This window comes from Mus musculus, chromosome 6 (assembly GCF_000001635.26).
Source record: "Mus musculus strain C57BL/6J chromosome 6, GRCm38.p6 C57BL/6J".
NCBI classification, from domain to species: domain Eukaryota; kingdom Metazoa; phylum Chordata; class Mammalia; order Rodentia; family Muridae; genus Mus; species Mus musculus.
In genome coordinates, this window is record NC_000072.6 from 48,472,961 (window position 1) to 48,492,800 (window position 19,840).

The 19,840-nt window shown below is 55.2% G+C and overlaps 1 protein-coding gene across 18 annotated transcripts in view; it reads left to right on the forward strand.

Annotated features, from left to right (window-relative positions):
- The window catches only part of Sspo (SCO-spondin), a 55,033-nt gene that overhangs the window by 26,731 nt on the left and 8,462 nt on the right, over positions 1 to 19,840 (forward strand). For 15 of the 18 annotated variants that reach the window (XR_001785128.2, XR_003956195.1, XM_017321577.1 and 12 more), the window contains 39 exons: positions 422 to 601; positions 702 to 824; positions 905 to 1,034; positions 1,190 to 1,315; positions 1,472 to 1,563; positions 2,398 to 2,571; positions 2,828 to 2,992; positions 3,513 to 3,762; positions 4,615 to 4,661; positions 4,811 to 4,981; positions 5,307 to 5,438; positions 5,651 to 5,796; positions 6,499 to 6,593; positions 7,444 to 7,496; positions 7,660 to 7,866; positions 7,999 to 8,169; positions 8,277 to 8,356; positions 9,694 to 9,863; positions 10,335 to 10,381; positions 10,482 to 10,673; positions 10,792 to 10,962; positions 11,192 to 11,392; positions 11,674 to 11,770; positions 11,866 to 12,065; positions 12,354 to 12,520; positions 13,340 to 13,500; positions 13,641 to 13,864; positions 14,083 to 14,124; positions 14,265 to 14,420; positions 14,942 to 15,151; positions 15,370 to 15,537; positions 16,738 to 16,869; positions 16,965 to 17,211; positions 17,443 to 17,595; positions 17,670 to 17,716; positions 17,858 to 18,202; positions 18,449 to 18,616; positions 19,138 to 19,268; positions 19,523 to 19,647. Coding sequence is in view for 16 of the 18 variants with exons in the window: in XM_017321577.1 (XP_017177066.1) it covers positions 422 to 601; positions 702 to 824; positions 905 to 1,034; positions 1,190 to 1,315; positions 1,472 to 1,563; positions 2,398 to 2,571; positions 2,828 to 2,992; positions 3,513 to 3,762; positions 4,615 to 4,661; positions 4,811 to 4,981; positions 5,307 to 5,438; positions 5,651 to 5,796; positions 6,499 to 6,593; positions 7,444 to 7,496; positions 7,660 to 7,866; positions 7,999 to 8,169; positions 8,277 to 8,356; positions 9,694 to 9,863; positions 10,335 to 10,381; positions 10,482 to 10,673; positions 10,792 to 10,962; positions 11,192 to 11,392; positions 11,674 to 11,770; positions 11,866 to 12,065; positions 12,354 to 12,520; positions 13,340 to 13,500; positions 13,641 to 13,864; positions 14,083 to 14,124; positions 14,265 to 14,420; positions 14,942 to 15,151; positions 15,370 to 15,537; positions 16,738 to 16,869; positions 16,965 to 17,211; positions 17,443 to 17,595; positions 17,670 to 17,716; positions 17,858 to 18,202; positions 18,449 to 18,616; positions 19,138 to 19,268; positions 19,523 to 19,647 (5,896 nt within the window). In the remaining 2 variants the exon portion in view is untranslated. Of the gene's footprint in view, positions 1 to 421; positions 602 to 701; positions 825 to 904; positions 1,035 to 1,189; positions 1,316 to 1,471; positions 1,564 to 2,397; positions 2,572 to 2,827; positions 2,993 to 3,512; positions 3,763 to 4,614; positions 4,662 to 4,810; positions 4,982 to 5,306; positions 5,439 to 5,650; positions 5,797 to 6,498; positions 6,594 to 7,443; positions 7,497 to 7,659; positions 7,867 to 7,998; positions 8,170 to 8,276; positions 8,357 to 9,693; positions 9,864 to 10,334; positions 10,382 to 10,481; positions 10,674 to 10,791; positions 10,963 to 11,191; positions 11,393 to 11,673; positions 11,771 to 11,865; positions 12,066 to 12,353; positions 12,521 to 13,339; positions 13,501 to 13,640; positions 13,865 to 14,082; positions 14,125 to 14,264; positions 14,421 to 14,941; positions 15,152 to 15,369; positions 15,538 to 16,737; positions 16,870 to 16,964; positions 17,212 to 17,442; positions 17,596 to 17,669; positions 17,717 to 17,857; positions 18,203 to 18,448; positions 18,617 to 19,137; positions 19,269 to 19,522; positions 19,648 to 19,840 lie in introns of those variants that run through there. The other 3 variants (NM_173428.4, XM_017321581.1, XM_017321582.1) reach the window with 3 other exon arrangements.

Sequence of the window (19,840 nt, forward strand, 5' to 3'; positions counted from 1 at the left end):
GCTTTCATAGAGTTGTCAGGATACTCATTTCTCTGGCCCCACTCACCCTTCCTTGCCTGTCTAGGTAGCCTGAGGGAATTTCTTCACTCAGCGTTCTCATGCTGCAAACTGGTATTCCCCTGGTTTTGGTAGCTTCCCTGTACCACGGCTGCCAGACGTGTGCCACTTCAGGGTTTTGCCACTGTAACCTTGCCAGGGGCTGGAACTCCATCCTTGCAGTTCCTGGGTGACTTTCACTGGTTTTCTCACCCACGGGCAGTTTCCCACAATACAAGGACTTTAGAACTGCTAGGGTGCTGCCCTTGGATACCAGGCCACCGGCCCCCAAAGGACTGGGAGAGGCTCCCTGGCTTGGCCCTCCCCTTTCTACACAGCCTGTTTCCTTGGAGTCTTTCTGATGGACCCTCTGCCTCCTCTACAGTGGCCGGGGCATGGGCAGAATGGGGGCCCTGGACGGCCTGCAGTGTCTCCTGTGGAGGTGGCCACCAGAGTCGCCAGAGGAGCTGTGTGGACCCTCCTCCCAAGAATGGTGGTGCCCCATGCCCTGGGCCTTCCCATGAGAAGGCACCCTGCAACTTGCAGCTCTGCCCAGGTGACACAGGTAAAGGGAAGTTGGCTGGGAGAGACCTCTGACAGTAGAGTCCCAAGGTTTGTCTCAGGATCTTCTGGTGCCCACCCTACTTGAGCTCTTCTCCACTCAGACTGTGAGCCAGGCCTTGTGCATGTGAATGCTGAGCTGTGCCAGAAGGGGCTAGTGCCCCCATGTCCACCCTCCTGCCTGGACCCCGAAGCCAACAGAAGCTGCAGTGGGCACTGTATGGAAGGTGAGACAGAGCGAAAGAGGAAGTAAGAGGTGCCCTCCCAAGCTCAGCTCTGTCCCTAAGTGACCTTTCCTTGCACCCAGGATGCCGCTGCCCTCCTGGGCTCCTCCTCCAGGACTCTCACTGTCTGCCCCTCTCTGAATGTCCCTGCCTGGTGGGCCAAAAGCTGATACAGCCCAGACTGGCCTTCTTGCTGGACAACTGCAGCCAATGGTGAGCATGCTACACTAAGGGGTGGTCCTAGTCCAGGGTTGAGTACTGGGGTGGGAGAGGGTGCTGGGCCAAGGGAGGGCTCTGGATCAAGAGATGGTACTGAATGGAGAGAGGCTCCTGGTGCTGATGGATCTCTTCCCTCCTGTTCTCTGCAGCATATGTGAGAAGGGGACACTGCTGTGCAAGCCAGGGGCCTGCTCCCAGTCCTGTGGCTGGTCTGCCTGGTCCCCCTGGACTGCTTGTGATCGCTCCTGTGGCTCTGGAGTGAGGGCCAGGTTCAGGTGTGGAGCTGCGGCAAGAGTGGAAGAGATGGGGAGAGAGGATCAGAGCAGGCTGCCCTAGAAGGAAGGGCAGTAATGGATGGGAAAAGGATAAGGAGGGCAGGAGTGTTGGCTGGTGAAGGAAGAAGACAGATGCTCAGGCAAGTCTCTTTTCAGGTCCCCTACCAACCCTCCTGTGGCATTTGGAGGTTCCCCGTGTGAAGGTGACAGGCAGGAACTGCAGGCCTGCTACACAGACTGTGGGACAGGTACTGTAAAACAGGGGACTGCCTTCCTCTTCCCAAGTCCTTGACCTTGGATGGCTAGTGAGTGAAGCTGTGCTGGAGGAGGCTGGTGTCTCCATGTCCCTTTCCTGCCTGAACTCCAGTGCCAACAGAAACTGCAGTGGGTTCTGTGGAAGGTGAGGCATAGCCAGAAAGTGGAAGCAAGAGTAGTTGTACCCACCCATCCAAGCTGCGGTCCTGGAATCAGGCTAGGTTAGTGGGCTTTGGGGTGGGACAGGCTCTTGTGTCCCTACATCTTCCTGGATGCCTGGGCAGACTGGCTTGCGGGGACAGATGTCTGCAGAGGCTGGAAAGAATAGGGCTGCTGTGTGCTTCAGGTGCCCAGGGCAGATAGGACACTTAGAGGCAGGATAAAGGTGCCAGTTTGTCCCCTTTGCTTCAGGCTATGTGGGGACCAAGGGAGGTCACTGAAGTTCAGGCTACTTGCTGTTGGTCTCTGAGGCAGAATGAGTGGTGGGTGACAGGAGGCTGAGTAGTGGGGTCTTGGAATCAGTGGAGCTGATGGTGAACTCCGATAAGTGGTCACATGCAATCTAGAGGAGTTGGGCTGAGCGACTGAGGATGGGGAATGCATTGTGGGCTGTTGGCTGAATAGGCATGAATCCAGGCAGGATCCATAGAAGGCTGTGCTCTCGGGAAGGGTGAGGCCTGGAGCTGCAGAATAAGGTCCTAATAACAGAGCCACAGGAGTAATCCCAGCCCTTCATAGCCTCTTGGTTTTTCGGACCCGACTCAGACTCCCAACCCTTTGGCCAGCCTGTCTCTGTACAACAGACCTATAACTGTCTTTCCTTTCAGAGATACCAGGTTGGACACCCTGGACATCCTGGTCCTCCTGCTCCCAGAGCTGCCTTGTCCCTGGGGGGGACCCTGGCTGGCGGCAGCGTTCTCGGCTGTGCCCTAGCTCTAGGGACACATTCTGTCCCGGAGAGGCCACTCAGGAGGAGCCCTGCAGCCCCCCTGTGTGCCCAGGTACAGTCCTGCCTTCCTGGTGTGGCTGGGAACCTTAGTGGAAAGAGGAACAACAAAATGACCCCTTGACCTAGTCCAACCCCCAGGAAGGAGGGGAAACAGCCAACCTGGTGGATGTCCTTAAGCCACCCCATCTCACCCCCACCCAAAGTCACCTTAAAGATGGGAAACTTTGATTGATATTGTTTGGGAGTATTCTAAATCCCTTCCTCCCATGCCCATGTTTTGCCTCCATGGCCTCTGTTCTTCCTGACAGTGCCGAGTGCCTGGGGTTTATGGGCTTCCTGGTCTACCTGCTCAGCCTCCTGCAATGGTGGCATCCAGACTCGTGGGCGCAGCTGCTCTGGTTCTGCTCCTGGGAACCCTGTGTGCCTAGGACCCCACACTCAGACCAGAGACTGCAACATGCATCCATGCACAGGTGCCACATTGCTTCCACACTCTCCAGGTGGCCATGTCCACCCTGGGTTTTGACCTTTCCAGCCTTCTCTTTTTGCTTTTCTGACCTCTGACTTCAGAACATGCCACAGAGAGCTAGGGAGCCTTTGGGGATTCCAGTGTCTCTCCAAGTCCCCTCCTCCTCCCACTTCCTGGGAACCAGATACTGGGCCAGGCACTCTACTTGTCCCTGATAAGGGTATGTGACCTTGAAGGCAGAGCCCACTCACAGGCAAAACTCAGCGGGGAGCAGCATCAGTCCCTGAAGTCTGTCTTCTTTGCTCCCTGATCCTTTGGGCATTCCTCCTGGCCCAGGCACTGGTGTCCTCCTGTTCTCAAAAGCATTTATATCCAGTGAAGCTAAGCTCTGGGACAAGGGGAGGGAATGGGAGAGGACTGGTGGGGAGGGACTTCCTCACCTCTGCCCTGTCAATCGCTACATATGGACTTTCCTCCTTGTCAGCATCTCTATTGGCTCAGACCCTCTCTGTCTTCTCATCTAGCCCAGTGTCCTGGGAACATGGTATTCCGCTCAGCAGAGCAGTGTCTTGAGGAAGGGGGTCCGTGCCCTCAGCTGTGCCTGGCACAGGACCCTGGGGTGGAGTGCACTGGCTCCTGTGCTCCTAGCTGCAACTGTCCCCCTGGCCTCTTCCTGCATAATGCTAGCTGCCTGCCCCGCAGCCAGTGCCCCTGCCAGCTGCATGGGCAGCTCTATGCACCAGGAGCAGTGGCTCACCTAGACTGCAACAACTGGTAGGTTACCAGCGGAGGATGGGTTGGGGACAGGGCAGGGGAGAGGTGGTACAAAGGGAGGGGCTATGTTCCACAGTCAGGCAGAAATGGACTCGTTCACATACTCTCTCATTGGTGTGCGTTGGGGGCAGAGGGCAGTGGGCTGAATATGCTGACCACACACCAGACATGGTTCCTGTGAACACTGCAGTGAATGAGACACTGCCTGGCTACAATGCAGGTGTCTACAGGAAGTGTTCATCCAGTCTGACTGTGGAAGACCGGGTTTCAGATAGGCGATAGATAGGCTGGAGTGCTGTGTAGAATGGAACTACAAACTAAAGAGGGGCTTCCTTTTTAAAATGTAATTTGATTCCTTGACAAATTCACATGTGCATAAAATAATTTTGAGCCTGGTCATCCTCACTCCTCCCATTAACTGCTTCCGGGTCCACCCCAATCCTCTAACTTAAGGTTGTTGTCTAGATACTTATGAGTAGGGAACCATCCATTGGAGAATGGTCCACCCACCAGGGCCATGTTCTTAAAGAAAATGGACTACCCTCCACAGCACCCATAGACAGACAGACAGACAGACAGACACACACACACACACACACACACACACACATACACACACACACACACACACACACGAATGCACGCACTCACGCACTCACGGCACGCACTCCATCCCCAGCATCACAGAGCCCACTGGATTTGGAGAGGGAGGTCTGAGAGTCTAAGCCACAGCTTTTACTTAATGTTATATAGTTTGTGGCCCAGCTCCCTGTTCCTTGAGGCAGGTATCCAGTGCTTCAAGGGCAGGGCTGGGTGGACTGGTTTAGAGCTCACTGAACCATCTCTTGGCAGCACCTGCATCTCTGGAGAAATGGTGTGCACCTCAAAGCGCTGTCCAGGTACTCCCTTCATGTGGTGGTCAGTGCTGAGACTATGCAATTTTAGACCCTTCAGAGATAACCTCTTAGGGTGTTGGTAATGTCCCAGGAAAGTCAGGGTCCAGGACAGCTTGCCCTGGTCTCAGACATCTGCCCCTTCACCCTGGCAGTGGCCTGTGGCTGGAGCCCCTGGACTCCATGGAGCCCTTGCAGCCAAAGCTGTAATGTGGGCATTCGACGGCGCTTTAGAGCAGGCACTGAACCACCTGCTGCCTTTGGGGGTGCTGAGTGCCAAGGTCCCAATCTAGATGCTGAATTCTGCAGTTTGAGGCCATGCCGAGGTAAGAGTGGGAACCTAGAGTCTGAGACTTCCTTGGAGAACCTATCTAGGGTTCCTTCCAGAAAGAAACCAACAATACCCCCCAGGACCCCATTAGTGATATAAGGATCCTAAGAGGTGGGTTCCCAGAGGCCTTGCGAGTCCATTCCCTTAGAAAGACCCTCCCTAGAGGCCAGTCCACTTCCTCTCTGAAGGCACCAGTTCTCCTAGGGTAGAGGTGACCCTGCAGATGAAGTTACACAAGATGAGAAGGAAGGGGTGCGTTTGGATATCTGGGTTTGGGAGGGAGGTGTGCCGGGTATGGAAGACCTGAATGTTACCCATAGGCCCTGGTGCAGCATGGAGTTCCTGGACCCCATGCTCAGTGCCCTGTGGTGGTGGCTACCGAAACCGCACTCAAGGCAGTGGCCCGCACAGCCCTATCGAGTTCTCTACCTGCAGCCTGCAGCCCTGTGCAGGTGAGGGATGCCTTGGGGAGACTCTAGTTCTCATTCCCACCAAGCTAAGACACTTCAAACACCCTGCCCACTGCAGCCCTGTCGCTTAGAACAGTATGACCTCTATGGCAACCTCAGCAATACCCAGAACTGGTGCCTCTCCCATGCTAGGATCCTAGAAGAAAGCTGAGTGAGCAGGCTCTGTGCTGCCCGTTTGTCACATGTGTCTACAGGACCAGTGCCAGGCGTGTGTCCCGAGGACCAACAATGGTTGGACTGTGCCCAGGGTCCAGCCTCTTGTGCCCATCTCAGCATCCCTGGAGAGGCTAACCAGACCTGCCACCCTGGCTGCTACTGCCTCTCTGGAATGCTCCTGCTAGTAAGTATCCCACTGCCTGGCCACATTGGGACTGCCTCACAGCTTGGGACCCTGGTTTAGCAGGGAAGAGATAGCCAGGGGCCTGGTCAACGGTGCCAAAGGTTTGGGACTGGAGACAAAGAGCCTGCTGAGTTAAAGACACCATAGATAGCTGGCCTCTTGTTTATAAAAGTGATCATGGATCAGAGAAGTGTTTTATAAATTTTACTCCTTCAAATGTGTGTCTTCTTACACACCACCATGTGCTAAGCGCCTACCTAGCACTCAGTTTTAGACTGTGCAATCAGGTGAGTGGATAAGTCAGGCATACTCAGGGTTGCCTCCTGGTGCTGGCTAGAGACACAGCTACATTCCTTAAAGAAAATGGTTGTGTGTGTGGGGGGGGGGTTGTTGGAGGGGGTTCTTCTGTCATTTATGTCACATAGTTCATATGGAAAATACGTATCTCACACAGTTGATTTCATTTAACAATTTAGTCTCATACCTTGCATTGGAAGGGGGTCAGTTTCTTCCTGAAGGAGAGGCCCATGTGCCCATGTGATCCTCAGCTGAGGGTCTGCTCTTGCCCATTGACAGAGGGACTTGGGGAGAGAGAGCTCTGTGGAAGGTGTCTGGGTGGCACTTGAGATGGACTGGGAAACTGAGTTCTGGCTTTGACTGGAGCAGGCTGGAGCCAGGATGACAAAGGGCTTTCTATTCCAGAACAATGTGTGTGTGCCTGTCCAGGACTGCCCTTGTGCCCACAGGGGGCGTCTTTATTCCCCAGGCAGTGCTGTGCATCTTCCATGTGAGAATTGGTAAGACCCTCCCACCCCCAGTTATGCAGTAGCCCTGTGATTCCCGAGGACCCCAGTGTGCCCATCTGCCTCTCCTCAGTAGCAGAGGATACTGGCTCCAGTTGGCCAAAGAAATGCCCATTCTTCCCCTAGCCACAGCCAACCAGCCCTGCCATCTGAACCTGTCTGTAACTCTCCAGACACCCATCCTTGTCTGCCTTCTCTCAGGGACTGGAAACACACTCAGTGGCAGAGGGCTTGCCTGGCACGTGTCAGACCGTTAATTAAATCTCTAGTGATGAAAGAAAAAGTACCTGTCTTCTTTCTCCCCACTTGTGTTACTTTCTAGGATTGTTGTAACCATACCTATATACGTGCACATACATACATACACATGCACATAAATGCATGCACACCGATCACATGCACATACATACATGCACACAAACACATACACATGCACACAAACATGCACATATTCTGGATGTAGGGGCCTGGAGAATCAGCCATTCATGGCCACACATGTCCTAGGTCAAGGTGTTGGCAGACCTGGTACTTCTTGAGGGCTGAGGGAGCGTTTGTTCTAATTCCTTTTTGGCACCAATCTGGTATTTTCTAGCTTGCAGATGGCTGTCTTCTCCCTCTTTCCATCATCTTCCCCCTGTGTATGTCAGCATATGGATACCCTTTTCTTACACGGGATTGGCCACACACCCCCTCCAGCAACCTTACTAATTAAGTTACCTCTGGAAGGATCTTATCTCCAAAAAAAGGTCACATTTGCAAGTTGCAAGGGCCAGAGTTTGAGCATAGTCTCTGTGGGTACCAAGTAGCCCTGAGGGACACCCAAAGCCTCTGCCTTTCCTTCTAGCTCCTGCATCTCTGGGCTCATCACCAACTGCAGCTCCTGGCCTTGTGAGGAAGGTGAGAGAGGGTTCTCACTCCTCCTGTGCCGTTGCTTCCTATTCCTGGCAGCCATGGGTCTGGGTTGGGGTAGGAGACAAGCTTCAGGAGAGCCGAGGCAGAAGGTGTCATGGTACCTCCCCACATTGCATCATTCTCTTCTCGAGTTCTCTCTGTCCCCAAGGCCAGCCTGCATGGTCATCCTGGACTCCATGGAGTGTGTGTTCAGCCTCCTGCAACCCTGCCCGACGCCACCGGCACCGCTTTTGTGCCAGGCCCCCCCATAGGGCACCCTTCAGTTTGGTTCTGCTGACCACAGTGGCTGCCCCCACAACCCTCTGCCCAGGCCCTGAGGCTGAGGAAGAGCCGTGCCTCCTGCCAGGATGTAATCGTAAGTGGCCCTTTAAGCTGATGCTTGCCCTGAAGCCCTGGATGGGACCATCTCTGGGGTACCTCATCCTTGTACCAGCAGCCTCCAGCAACCTCAAACCTTTTCACATTTCCTCCTCTGCTGCTCCCTCAGAAGCAGGGGGCTGGAGTCCTTGGAGCCCCTGGTCTGGCTGTAGTCGGAGCTGTGGAGGAGGCCTGCGGAGCCGGACCCGAGCCTGTGACCAGCCGTCACCCCAGGGCCTGGGGGATTTTTGTGAGGGACCTCAGGCCCAGGGGGAGGCCTGCCAGGCTCAGCCATGCCCAGGTACCTGCTGAGGATGGGGTGGTCCCAGGAACAAAAAAAGCTGGGAAGTAGTCCTGGGAGGCAGGCCAAGGTCTCCAACCTACTCTCAGACCACTCTGCCCTCCCAGTGACCAACTGCAGTGCCATGGAAGGGGCAGAGTACAGCCCCTGTGGCCCTCCTTGTCCCCGCTCCTGTGATGACCTTGTGGTGAGTCTGGTCCCCCTTGATACTGCCACCTGACCTTTGGCTGTCCAGAGAAACATCTGTGGGAACCAAGAGTATGGCCTTGGGCTCATGGTCTCATGCAGAGAGAAATGGGGCAGACATCCTGGTGGGGATGGGTGAGGCCCTGGATTTTAATTTACAACATTGTAGGCTCGCTCCGTCTTGCTGATGAGAGAGCCAGCCTCATCCAGCAGCCCTTGGCTTTGGTACAGCCAATGTTTCTAAATTAAAATGCCATTGCAAACACAGCATAAACATGTGGGAGGGGGAAATCATCTCACTCTATCATCTTAAGTGCCATAAACATTTTGGTGTACAAAGTGTGTGTGTGTGTGTGTATGTGTGTGTGTGTGTTGTGTTTAGGAACACCTACGCAGACACTGTAGACACAGATGAAGGGAAACACAGACAAGGTCTCTGAATCTGTGATCCCACATTCTGGGGGGAGGAAGATAGACATGGATTAAAGATTGAACATAATAAGAGCTCAGAAGATGAAAATGGTGCTTTGAGGCCTGAGCCATATATATGTACTGGGGGCCAGGGATGGCTCCAGAGAGGCGATGGGGGAGGAAGGAGGGGTGCAAGAGAGTTCACCTAGAATGGCACAGTCAGTCGCTGCAGGCCATCCTGAACGAGGCCTGTTCCCAGCTCGTTCCCACACAGCAGCCTCCCTTGCCATCCTGCTCTCTAAGTGCTGGGGAGGTCTGGGCGTGCCACAGTTCCCAGGCAATCAGTGCAGACCCCACACTGAGTCTGCAACCCCTGGGAACTGGGGTTTCCTATCTCCTGGCCCCAGCTTTCAGATACATTCCGTGGGAGCTGAGGGGTTAACCTGTAGGCCTGCTCCTCACTCTCCCCTTCTCAGAGGCAGGGGACTCTGGCGAGCTGGCTCCCTTCCTGCCCTTCATCAGGTCTTAAAAGAGAAGGTAGTTAGTTGCAAAGTTTTGCTTTTCTCCCTCTCTGAGCACCCTTCATCTCACAGTGCTCCTTACTCGTGGCAGGGACAAGATGCCGACAAAAGTAGGTTTGGAAAGGAAAGGCTTTTTCAGGTGCCTTGTTAGCAGGGGAAGCCCATGGCTTTGCAGGAGGCATAGAGGCACTGAGGGCAGTCCAGGACCCCCTCACATGTAGTGCTACCACTCACATTTAGGGTGTGGTTTGGTTTCCATGGTGATTCTAAATCAAGTTAGCAATCAGGATTAACCATCACACCCACCCATCCAACTTGGTCTGGGATTCTTCCTAACTCCCCACCGCAGGCCGCAGGCTGTTTCCTGCTGACTAAACTCCTGCTTGCTCTCTGTCCATCCCTCCAGCACTGTGTGTGGCGCTGCCAACCAGGCTGCTACTGTCCCCTGGGCAAGGTACTGAGTGCTGATGGGGCCATCTGTGTGAAGCCCAGTTACTGCAGCTGCCTGGACCTGCTGACTGGAAAGCGCCACCATGCAGGCACTCAGCTGATGAGGCCAGATGGTTGTAACCACTGGTGAGAGAGGCCATGCTCTATTCCTGGGGCAGGAGGCGGCATGCTGACAAGAATAGTTTGCCTGGTGTCTGTGCATCTAAGCCCTGGGGGCTCAGACAGTGGTACCCTAGGTACCCCCTTCACTGGAGAAGATGTAGAGCAGGCCCCGTGACACACATCTAATAGGAGGGGAAACTGAGGCAGAAGGAGGTGAGAACAAGCAACAGACAGGCCATTTATTCCTGCTGCCTGCCTTCATTTACCTGCAAGTCACCTACAGTCATTACCAAACACAGAACACCTGTTGTTGCTATCCCAGAAAGCTAGCTGGCAGGACAGGTAGACTACTGAAGCATAAGAGACTAGGAAGAAGGGAGTAGACTACACCACGAAGGTACAAAGATGGAGAGGAAGGAAGCAGAAGCCAGATGAGCTCGTGGTGGCCGAGACCATTCTGAGCTGTCATCTTTTCCTCTGCCTCTGCTCTTCCAGCACCTGCATGGAGGGGAGGCTTAACTGCACAGACCTGCCCTGCCAAGGTATGCACTAGCTTGCGGGGTGGGGAGGGGAGTAGGCGCGTAGGGAGAGTAATTTCACGAGTATATCAACTATGTCCAATGCCTACCCTTCTGTTCACAGTGTCTGGAGACTGGTGTCCGTGGTCCAAGTGGACAGCATGCTCCCAGCCCTGCAGGGGCCAAACAAGGACCCGCTCCAGGGCCTGTGTCTGCCCTGCTCCCCAGCATGGGGGTTCTCCATGTCCTGAGGAGTCAGGGGGAACAGGAGTACAGCATCAAATGGAGGCCTGCCCTAATGCCACTGCATGCCCAGGTGTGATGTTTACAAGGGCTGTGACCCTGTCCCAGAAGCTCCAAATGTATGTTCTGACCCTGATGACCTAAGGCCTCCTGGGTTTTCCAAGATAGATGATTCTGTCTTCTTGGTGCAGTGGATGGAGCCTGGAGCCCTTGGGGGCCATGGTCTTCCTGTGACGCATGCCTGGGGCAGTCCTATCGAAGCCGGGTGTGCAGCCATCCTCCCATCTCTGACGGAGGCAAACCTTGTCTTGGGGGCTATCAGCAGAGTCGCCCTTGTCGGAACAGCTCCACCCTGTGTACAGGTGAAGGCTTTGGGGGTGGGGTAAGGAAGAGAAGAGTCCTTTATAGATCTAGAGACATGTTGCCTCTCACTCTGACTACCACTATACATAGAATTGTTCAAAGGGCAGCCTCGAGGTACTTGCCCATGGTTCTGGGTGAGGTGTCAGGGCAGGGCCAGTGTAGGCATAGTAAGAGGCTCTTACCTCTAGGGATAGCTCCTTAACACTAACTCTTTGACGTTCTTCCTAGATTGTGGAGGGGGCCAGGATCTCTTACCCTGTGGGCAGCCATGTCCTCATTCCTGCCAGGATCTGTCCCTTGGCAGTACATGCCAGCCAGGCTCAGCAGGCTGTCAGTCTGGCTGTGGGTGTCCCCCAGGCCAGCTTTCCCAGGATGGGCTCTGTGTGTTTCCAGTTGACTGTCACTGCCACTTCCAGCCTAGAGCCATGGGTGAGTCCCTTCCCCTCATCCCAGCCACCCACCCACTTCTGCCAACAGCCCATTGAGTTCAGTATCACTCTGCCTGGTTCTGCATCTCTACCCATGGGGCCCAGGCCCAGGCTATAGGCTGGGAACTGGAAGCCCTACATTTCCCATACCCTGAGCTAGTCCAGGTTAGAGAGTTTGCCTCTCCTTCCTTCAGGACATGTGCAATGTTGGAATGGGTTCTAGAATGTAGGAGTGTTGGATGAGGGGCAAGGCGAGGTTGTTGTGCTGTCTTCACCCTTCAGGGATCCCTGAGAACCGAAGCCGGTCAGTAGGGTCCACACTCAGCTCCTGGGAGAGTCTAGAACCTGGAGAGGTAGTGACTGGGCCCTGTGACAACTGGTAAGTGGGTTGGGAGTGAGCCACGGAGCCGGACAATGGTGCCTTCAGGGACGTGGACCAGGCTGTGTTGCTGAAACCCCTTTTCTTGTCCCCAGCACCTGTGTGGCAGGTATCCTGCAATGCCATGAGGTGCCCAGCTGCCCTGGTCCTGGGATATGGAGTTCCTGGGGGCCCTGGGAGAAATGCAGTGTTTCCTGTGGGGGAGGGGAGCAGCTACGGTCCAGGCAATGTGCCCGACCCCCCTGCCCTGGACTGGCTCAGCAGAGCCGAATTTGTCACATCCATGTCTGCAGAGGTGAGCCCAGCCTTCCTCTACCCAGTGATCCTTTAGCCTTGAGTCCTGTCAGGTCCCTTGAGCCTGACTCTGAGTGCCTGTAGAATCCTCTTTCTGTCCCCATCATTCTCTTCCCTTATTAGTTATGAGCAAGTAAAGGAGGAGACAGGCAGATCCTGGGGGAGCTTCTGGGGAAGGGATACTGCCAAGAGGGTGGACACTATGACTTTCAGGCTATAGAGATGGTGGGCACAGAGGTAGGTAGTGAGGCTGGGATCAGACAGGGCTCTGACTCCAGTGTTGTTTCAGAGACAGGCTGCCCAGCAGGTCGACTATACCGGGAATGCCAGCCCAGTGATGGGTGCCCCTTCTCCTGTGCTCATGTCACCGGACAGGTGGCCTGCTTCTCTGAGCGCTGTAAGGAGGGGTGTCACTGTCCAGAGGGCACCTTTCAGCATCACGTGGCCTGTGTCCAGGTGAGAACTTGGCTGGCCAGGAACCTGAGGCTGTGCCCACTGTCCCTGGCATCTGGCAGCTCCCTACCCCCAAGGTATCTCTGGCCTCTTAGACAGTCCCCTTTGTCATGGGACCTTAAGTAGCACTCAAACCTGAGAGGCCATTACTCCTGGGCTCCCATAATTGTGCATGGCACGTGGACCAGCATCCCTGCCCTCTGTGTCGGGGACTGTGGATCTTCACTGCCTCTCTCTTCCCTGCCAGGTCATTGTGGGGGAAAGACCCCCCACACCTTCATCCTAGCTGGTCCCAGATCCTTGCCTCCAGCTGTGGGGACAGAAGGCAGGCAGGTGTTCCCTCTATTCTGTTGACTCCAACAGATAGGCTCTGGGAGTCCACACCTAATTCTGGTGGCCTCTGCCAGCCATATCCTGATGTTTTCTGGCCCCATTTCCTTGAGATTATGACACTATGCCTGATGGAGAAAGGGCTGCTCCAAGGTCAGGAGGACGTTGAACACCAGTGTTGGTCTCACACTGAGACAGCCAGAGTCCTCTGATGACTGGCAGGATTCTTTGTCTCTCTGAGTCTTGGAGCCTCTGCCAGTGTCTGCCTGTGTCACTCTAGCTGTCTGTAGAGAAAGATGGCTGACTCTTAGGCTGGCTCACAGCCTACAGACCTTCAGTCCTATGTGTACTGGGAAATGTCTCCTGAGGCAGAGGTCCTCCCTCCTGCTACCATTCCCTCTCTTTCCCCGAGTCTCATCAGAAGCTGTACACAGATGCCCAGTAGGAAGCCTCCTGGGAGATGTCACTATCTCCTTCTGTTCTCCCACCCAGGAGTGCCCCTGTGTGTTGACAGTCCTGCTGCTGCAGGAGCTGGGGTTGGCTAGCGCTGCCCTCGGATCCTATCCAACCCTTCTGGGAGATGAGGGCAAGCCCCTTGGACCTGGAGTTGAGCTGCTCCCAGGCCAGATGCTTCAAACAGACTGTGGAAACTGGTAGGGGAACCAGCAAGGTGGGGACTGGGCTAAAACGTGGGGGAGGGGCTAAACGAGGGATTAGAGCATGAGGACAGGGAACCCTGAGCTCTGTCCTCTAGCCTGGCTGGGCCTCCTTGGCCACTTTGTTCTGTCCCCAGCTCCTGTGTTCATGGGAAGCTGTCTTGCTCTATGGTGGAATGCTCCAGAGTGCATGGCAGCTTTGGTCCCTGGGGCATGTGGAGCCTTTGTTCCCGCTCCTGTGGTGGGTTGGGTACCCGCACCCGAACCCGCCAATGTGTGCTTCCCACACTTGCGCCTGGTGGACTGAGCTGCCGTGGGCCGCTTCAGGACCTGGAATACTGCTTCAGCCCAGAATGCCCTGGTAAGGGAAATATGTACCACCTGTCTGGCCAGGTATGGCCCAGCTTGTCTTTATCCTGCTGGTATCTCTGGCGTTTCCTTCCTTTTGTCCAATAGCTCTAAATTTTTGTTTGGGTCTCCAACCAGCACTTCTGGAGATCTTAGCATGTGTTCTGTGTGCTGCTGGGAGGGTGCATTGGAGTCCCAGAAACAGTTCTGAGCAAGGTTTCCTTTACACAGGAACTGCAGGGTCCACAGTGGAGCCGGTGACAGGCCTTGCAGGTAGCCCGGGTCTCCCTGCACCTCAACAGTATGGCCTGTCTTTGGGTCTCCTCCCTCCCCATCCTACATCCTGGAAGGGTTAGAGAGCCTTGGCTACTTGGAAATATACTTTCTCTTTCCTCTATTCCTCCTTCCCACAGGTGGCTGGGGCCCGTGGTCTCCATGGTCTCCGTGTTCCCACAGTTGCACAGACCCTGCTCACCCGGCGTGGCGCAGCCGCACACGCCTCTGTTTGGCTAACTGTACAGTAGGGGACTCCTCACAGGAACGTCCGTGCAACCTGCCCTCATGTGCAGGTATGGCTCTGGGGCCCTAATCACAGCCTTCAAACAACTGATCTAAACCCACACCTAGAGCCCAACATCCATCCCCTAGAACAACCTAACAATCTGATCTAATCTAATCCAATCTCATCAGTGTCTGACTCTAGACCTCTTGTTCACTCACTGTTAGCCCTAGCAGCTGCTCTGAGCTCTGCCAAGTCTAGCAGGCTCCTTGGTCCATCCATCCGTCCGTCCGTCCGTCCATCCGCGCCGCGTGTGTGTGTGTGTGTGTGTGTGTGTGTGTGTGTACTGTCTGTGGGGTTGTTCCCCATCCCTCAGCAGCCCCTGAGTCAGAGATTTCTGTCCTCTATGAGGACAAGACACACAGGATACGCAGGCCCAGTTGCCAAAACCACACACCCGCCAGAATCAGATACAGAACAGGAGCCCTGGGTGTGGATGAGATCACAGCTGGTCAAGGGGAAGAAACCTGAGCTGGGGGAGGGGAGAGCCTGGGATAGGTTCTGGTAGCTCCGGACCTTTCTCACCATCAGCGCTGCTCCCGTGCCCTGGCCCTGGCTGTGGGTCAGGGAACTGTTTCTGGACGTCCTGGGCCCCATGGGAGCCTTGCTCCCGAAGCTGTGGTGTGGGCCAGCAGCGTCGCCTAAGAGCATATCACCCCCCTGGGCCTGGTGGACACTGGTGCCCTGACATCCTGACTGCGTACCAAGAGCGCCGCTTCTGCAACCTTCGTGCTTGTCCAGGTGAGGGGAGCTAAGGACAAAGCCTGCTTCAGGCTCCTCCCTGCCCCTTCCCCTGCCCCTGCCCCCGCCCCCGCCCCCGCCTCCGCCCCCGCCCCCGCCCCCGCCCCCGCCCCTGCCCCTGCGAAGCTCTGATGCCTTGCACATGCCAGTCATCTCCAGGCTCATGTGGGGCCCTCTGCCTGTGCTAAGCCCTGATAGAACCATTCTCTTTTCACCAGTGCCTGGGGGCTGGTCCCACTGGAGTCCCTGGTCCTGGTGTGATCGCAGCTGTGGAGGAGGTCGATCTTTGAGGAGCAGAAGCTGCTCAAGCCCACCACCCAAGAATGGGGGAACATCCTGTGTTGGGGAGAGGCACCATGTCCGGCCCTGCAATCCCATGCCCTGTGGTACTGCAGTGGTGACAGCTACTTCCTGCCTATTGAGCTAAATTCTGCAAAGCTCTCTCCACCCCCACTACTAACTTCATTTCCACTATACCCATGGGATGGAGAAGGAAGCAGGCTGTTATTTTGTGGGCTACTAAGGAAAACAGAGATGTTCAGGGGAGGGATGGCTGGATCTTGGTACCGGGTTGGAATATCCTATGTGTATCTGGGTCCTTTGTGGCTAAGGGCGGAATGCAAAGATCTATCACCTACCTGGCTCATCCCTACTACATCATCCCAGCCTTGTCTGCCCTATTAACTACTGGAGAACCACTTAGCCCAGGTTTCTGAGAGCTTGCAGTGTGGTATCAAGGGCATATGTGGTAAACTGAGCCAGAGACTATACTTGAGCCCTCCCCTCCCTCTCCTTCTTCCCCACTCCTCTTTTAGCTTCAACCCTTCCTTCCAATGCTCCCAGCCCTAAGGGGCTTAGTCATTCCCAGACCCATTTGTCAGGAGATCCCCGTTCATACTGCACCCTGCCTCATATTTCAGACCAGGGCCATGAGCCATTAGGTGAGAATGTTGGCTTCTGAGAGGTACAGATGTAGTCTAGCTTCATGAACACGAACTGGATGACCAGCTAGAACAGTAGGTTCTGAGAACTTACTGTGCACTTAGAAAACAACTCCAGGGCTCTGCCAAGCCTCCCATGTTTCAGTTCATACCAATATGGGGGAACGGGGAGGGGGAATGGATCCTGGAGCCTCTAGGAGTCCTGATAGGAAGGAGAGAGAGGTTATCTTAGTTTGGGTTTTTATTGTTGTGAAGAGACCCCATGACTACAGCAACTCTTATACAGGAAAACATTTAATTGGGGCTGGCTTACAATTTTAGAGATTTAATCCATTATCATCATGGTGGGAAACATGGCAGCTACCAGGCAGACTTGGTGCCGGAGGAGCTGAGAATTCTACATCTTGATTCACAGGCAGCAGAAGGGGACTGGATTCAACACTGGGTGGAGATGAGCATAGGAGATCTCAAAGCCCACTCCCCACAGTGATGCATTTCCTCCAAAAAAGCCACACCTACTTCACCAAGGCCACACTTCCTAATACTGCCACTCTCCATGGGCCAAGCTTTCAAACACATGAGTCTAGGAGGCTATTCCTATTCAAACCACCGCAGGGAGCTTAACACTGGGTTTGTCCCCTACAGAGGAAGGCTGCCCAGCGGGCATGGAGATGGTGAGCTGTGCCAACCACTGCCCCTACAGCTGCTCAGACCTGCAGGAGGGAGGCATGTGTCAGGAGGACCAGGCCTGCCAGTTGGGCTGTCGCTGCTCTGAAGGTAACATGCTAGAGATCTTTCTGGCACCTCAGGGTAGCTCAGTGCGAAGGCAGGTATGGTCTAGGCACCAACATCCATCTGTTGCCTCCCCACAGGGTTTCTGGAGCAGGATGGAGGCTGTGTGCCAGTTGGACACTGTGAATGCACAGATGCCCAGGGCCGCAGCTGGGCCCCAGGGAGCCAGCACCAGGATGCCTGCAACAACTGTTCCTGTCAGGCTGGGCAACTCTCCTGCACTGCTCAGCTTTGCTCACCTCCTGCCCACTGTGCCTGGAGTCACTGGTCTGCCTGGAGTTCCTGCAGTCACTCCTGTGGACCTCAAGGGCAACAGAGTCGCTTTAGGTATGAGCCTGGGTGACAAGGGTCTCCTGCCTGGCATGTCCTCTCTGGCAGAATTCTGGGTGCTTCTTGGTTTCATCAATGAATTTGCTCCATCCTGTGTCTGGCCCAGTTTGTGCTGGTCACCTAGGCCTTTTCTTAGCCACCCTCATGCTCACCCTGAAGCCAGAAGGATTATGTAGGGCATGCATTATCTGCCACCTCATCCCCGCCTTTGCCCCTGGCCCTGCCCAGGTCCTCCACGTCAGGCTCGTGGGCCCTGGAGTGTCAGAAGGAGCAGTCACAGAGCCAGCCTTGCCCTGAGGTCCCCTGCCCACCCCTGTGCCTACATGAAGCCCACCTCCATGAGCTGGGGGACAACTGGCTGCATGGAGAATGCCAGCAGTGGTAAGCACGGTCCAGGAAAGGGTGACCCACTGTCCTACTGGACAGCAAGACCCTGAATCCAGGCTCTTTTCTAGCTCCTGCACCCCGGAGGGAGCGATCTGCAAAGACACTGATTGTGCAGGTTTGGGTTTCATCCTGTCCCCTTATGTCTTGTCTCTTCTACGTCCTCCCCCCTTCCCCAGTGCTACCATCTGTGCTACAAGGATCCCAGTCCTCACTACCCCCCACCTCACTACTCTCACCTCTCCTTGCCCTCTTACAGTGCCCAGAGGCTGGACATTGTGGTCCTCCTGGTCCTACTGTTCTGTCTCTTGCGGAGGGGGAAGCCAGGTCCGCACTCGATCCTGCACGGTGTCAGCCCCTCCGCATGGGAGCCTATCTTGCGAGGGCCCAGACACCCAGACCCGGCACTGTGGGCAGCAGTTGTGCCTGCAGAAGCTAGAAAGGTGCTCCTGGGGACCATGGGGACCCTGTTCCCGCAGCTGTGGCACAGGTCTGGCCTCCCGCTCTGGATCCTGTCCCTGTCTACTGACCAAAGAGGACTCCAAGTGTAATGACACATTCTTAGGCCTGGACACCCAGGCCTGCTACTCAGGGCCCTGTCAGGGTGAGTTGTTCCCCTGCTTTTCTTCCTTGGAAAATTCAGGGAATAAAGGTTTGCCCAGGCCAGATTCTCTCTCTGAAATGTCCCTATTTCTACTTCACAACAACTTACATCATTCCCTTCAGAGCCCTTTGTGGAGTACTCTTAGCCTGCCTTGACTTCCTCTTTCCCTTTTCCAGCTAAGGGAGGGAGGGTGTGGGCACAGGGGAGGATGTGGGACCCCCAGCCTCCATCCCTGCCCATCTCTAGACGACTGCACGTGGGGCGACTGGAGCAGCTGGACACGCTGCTCCTGTAAGGTCCTGGTGCAGCAGCGTTACCGACATCAGGTGCCAGCACCTGGCCAGGCTGGAGAGGGCACCCCTTGCACCCGTCTGGATGGCCACTTCAGGCCTTGTACCATTGGCAACTGCTCAGGTAAGGTCGGGAATGAGAGGTCAAGGAGCCGAGTGGGAAGAGGCTCAGTACAAATGCCCAGGGTTTGCACTGCCCCTTGCCCTGAGAACAGAGTCACACTTGCCCTGTCCCACCTGCCAGCTGCCTTCCTCACTGTGATTCCCCACTTGACAGCTGTGCTTTTATCACCTTGTTTTAACCCCTTAGAGACAGGTTATCTCATCTGGCTTCTGTTGAAGCTGTCCCTCATCTTGTCCCTTTGTGTCCCACCCTGGAGTAGCCACCATAATTCTGACTCCCACAGTCCCTCCTCTTTGTAGCTTCCTGGATCTTGGGGCCCAATCATCCTGATTCCTCCTGGGGCACATGAGCTATGCAGGGGAAAGTCAGGGACAATAGCCTGGACAGGCAGCAGAAGGACAGCCTTGCAGTGTCTATCACCTCTCAAAGGTGTCACCGGGATCATGTTGATCTGCTCTGTTTTGTGGGAAATGGTGCCCGGCGGGCTGTCTCTCCACCACCATTCCTCCCTGTCCTTCCAGAGGACAGCTGCCCACCTCCATTTGAGTTCCAGTCTTGTGGCTCCCCCTGTGCTGGGCTCTGTGCCACACATCTGAACCATCGTCTTTGCCAGGACTTACCACCTTGCCAGCCTGGCTGCTACTGCCCCAAGGTGAGTTCTAGAAGATGGTGAGACACTCAAGAAGGGAGTGTTCTGCCCAACACCCCCCTCCCCGCAACCTCCCCTCCCTGCTCCCCTCTCTAGGGTGTTTTCCAGTAGGGAGCACGTTGCTTCTATGCTGGGAACATCTCCCCACCTTGTCACCACACATAAGTGCACTGCAAGAAGCCAGCATGGTACAGGGCACGTAGGTGACAGTGGTCCCTTCGCAGCCCCAAGATGTCCTGATTTTTCCTTCTGCACAGGGCCTGCTGGAGCAGGCTGGAAGCTGCATTCTCCCAGAGCAGTGTAACTGCTGGCATATCTCAGGCGAGGGAGCTAGGGTGACCCTGGCCCCTGGGGACCGCTTGCAGCTGGGCTGTAAGGAATGGTGAGTAACAGGGGAAAGAGGGGTAGAAGGTGTTGGGGGCAAGGGCACCCAACCCACAGGGGAAAGAGGGGTAGAAGGGGTTGGGGGCAAGGGCACCCAACCCACAGAAGCCAACCTGAGAGCAAGTGACCCAAGATGCCCAGCTTTAAGCTCTTTCATCTTACACCAGAGCACCCAGCTTTCAGGCTGATGA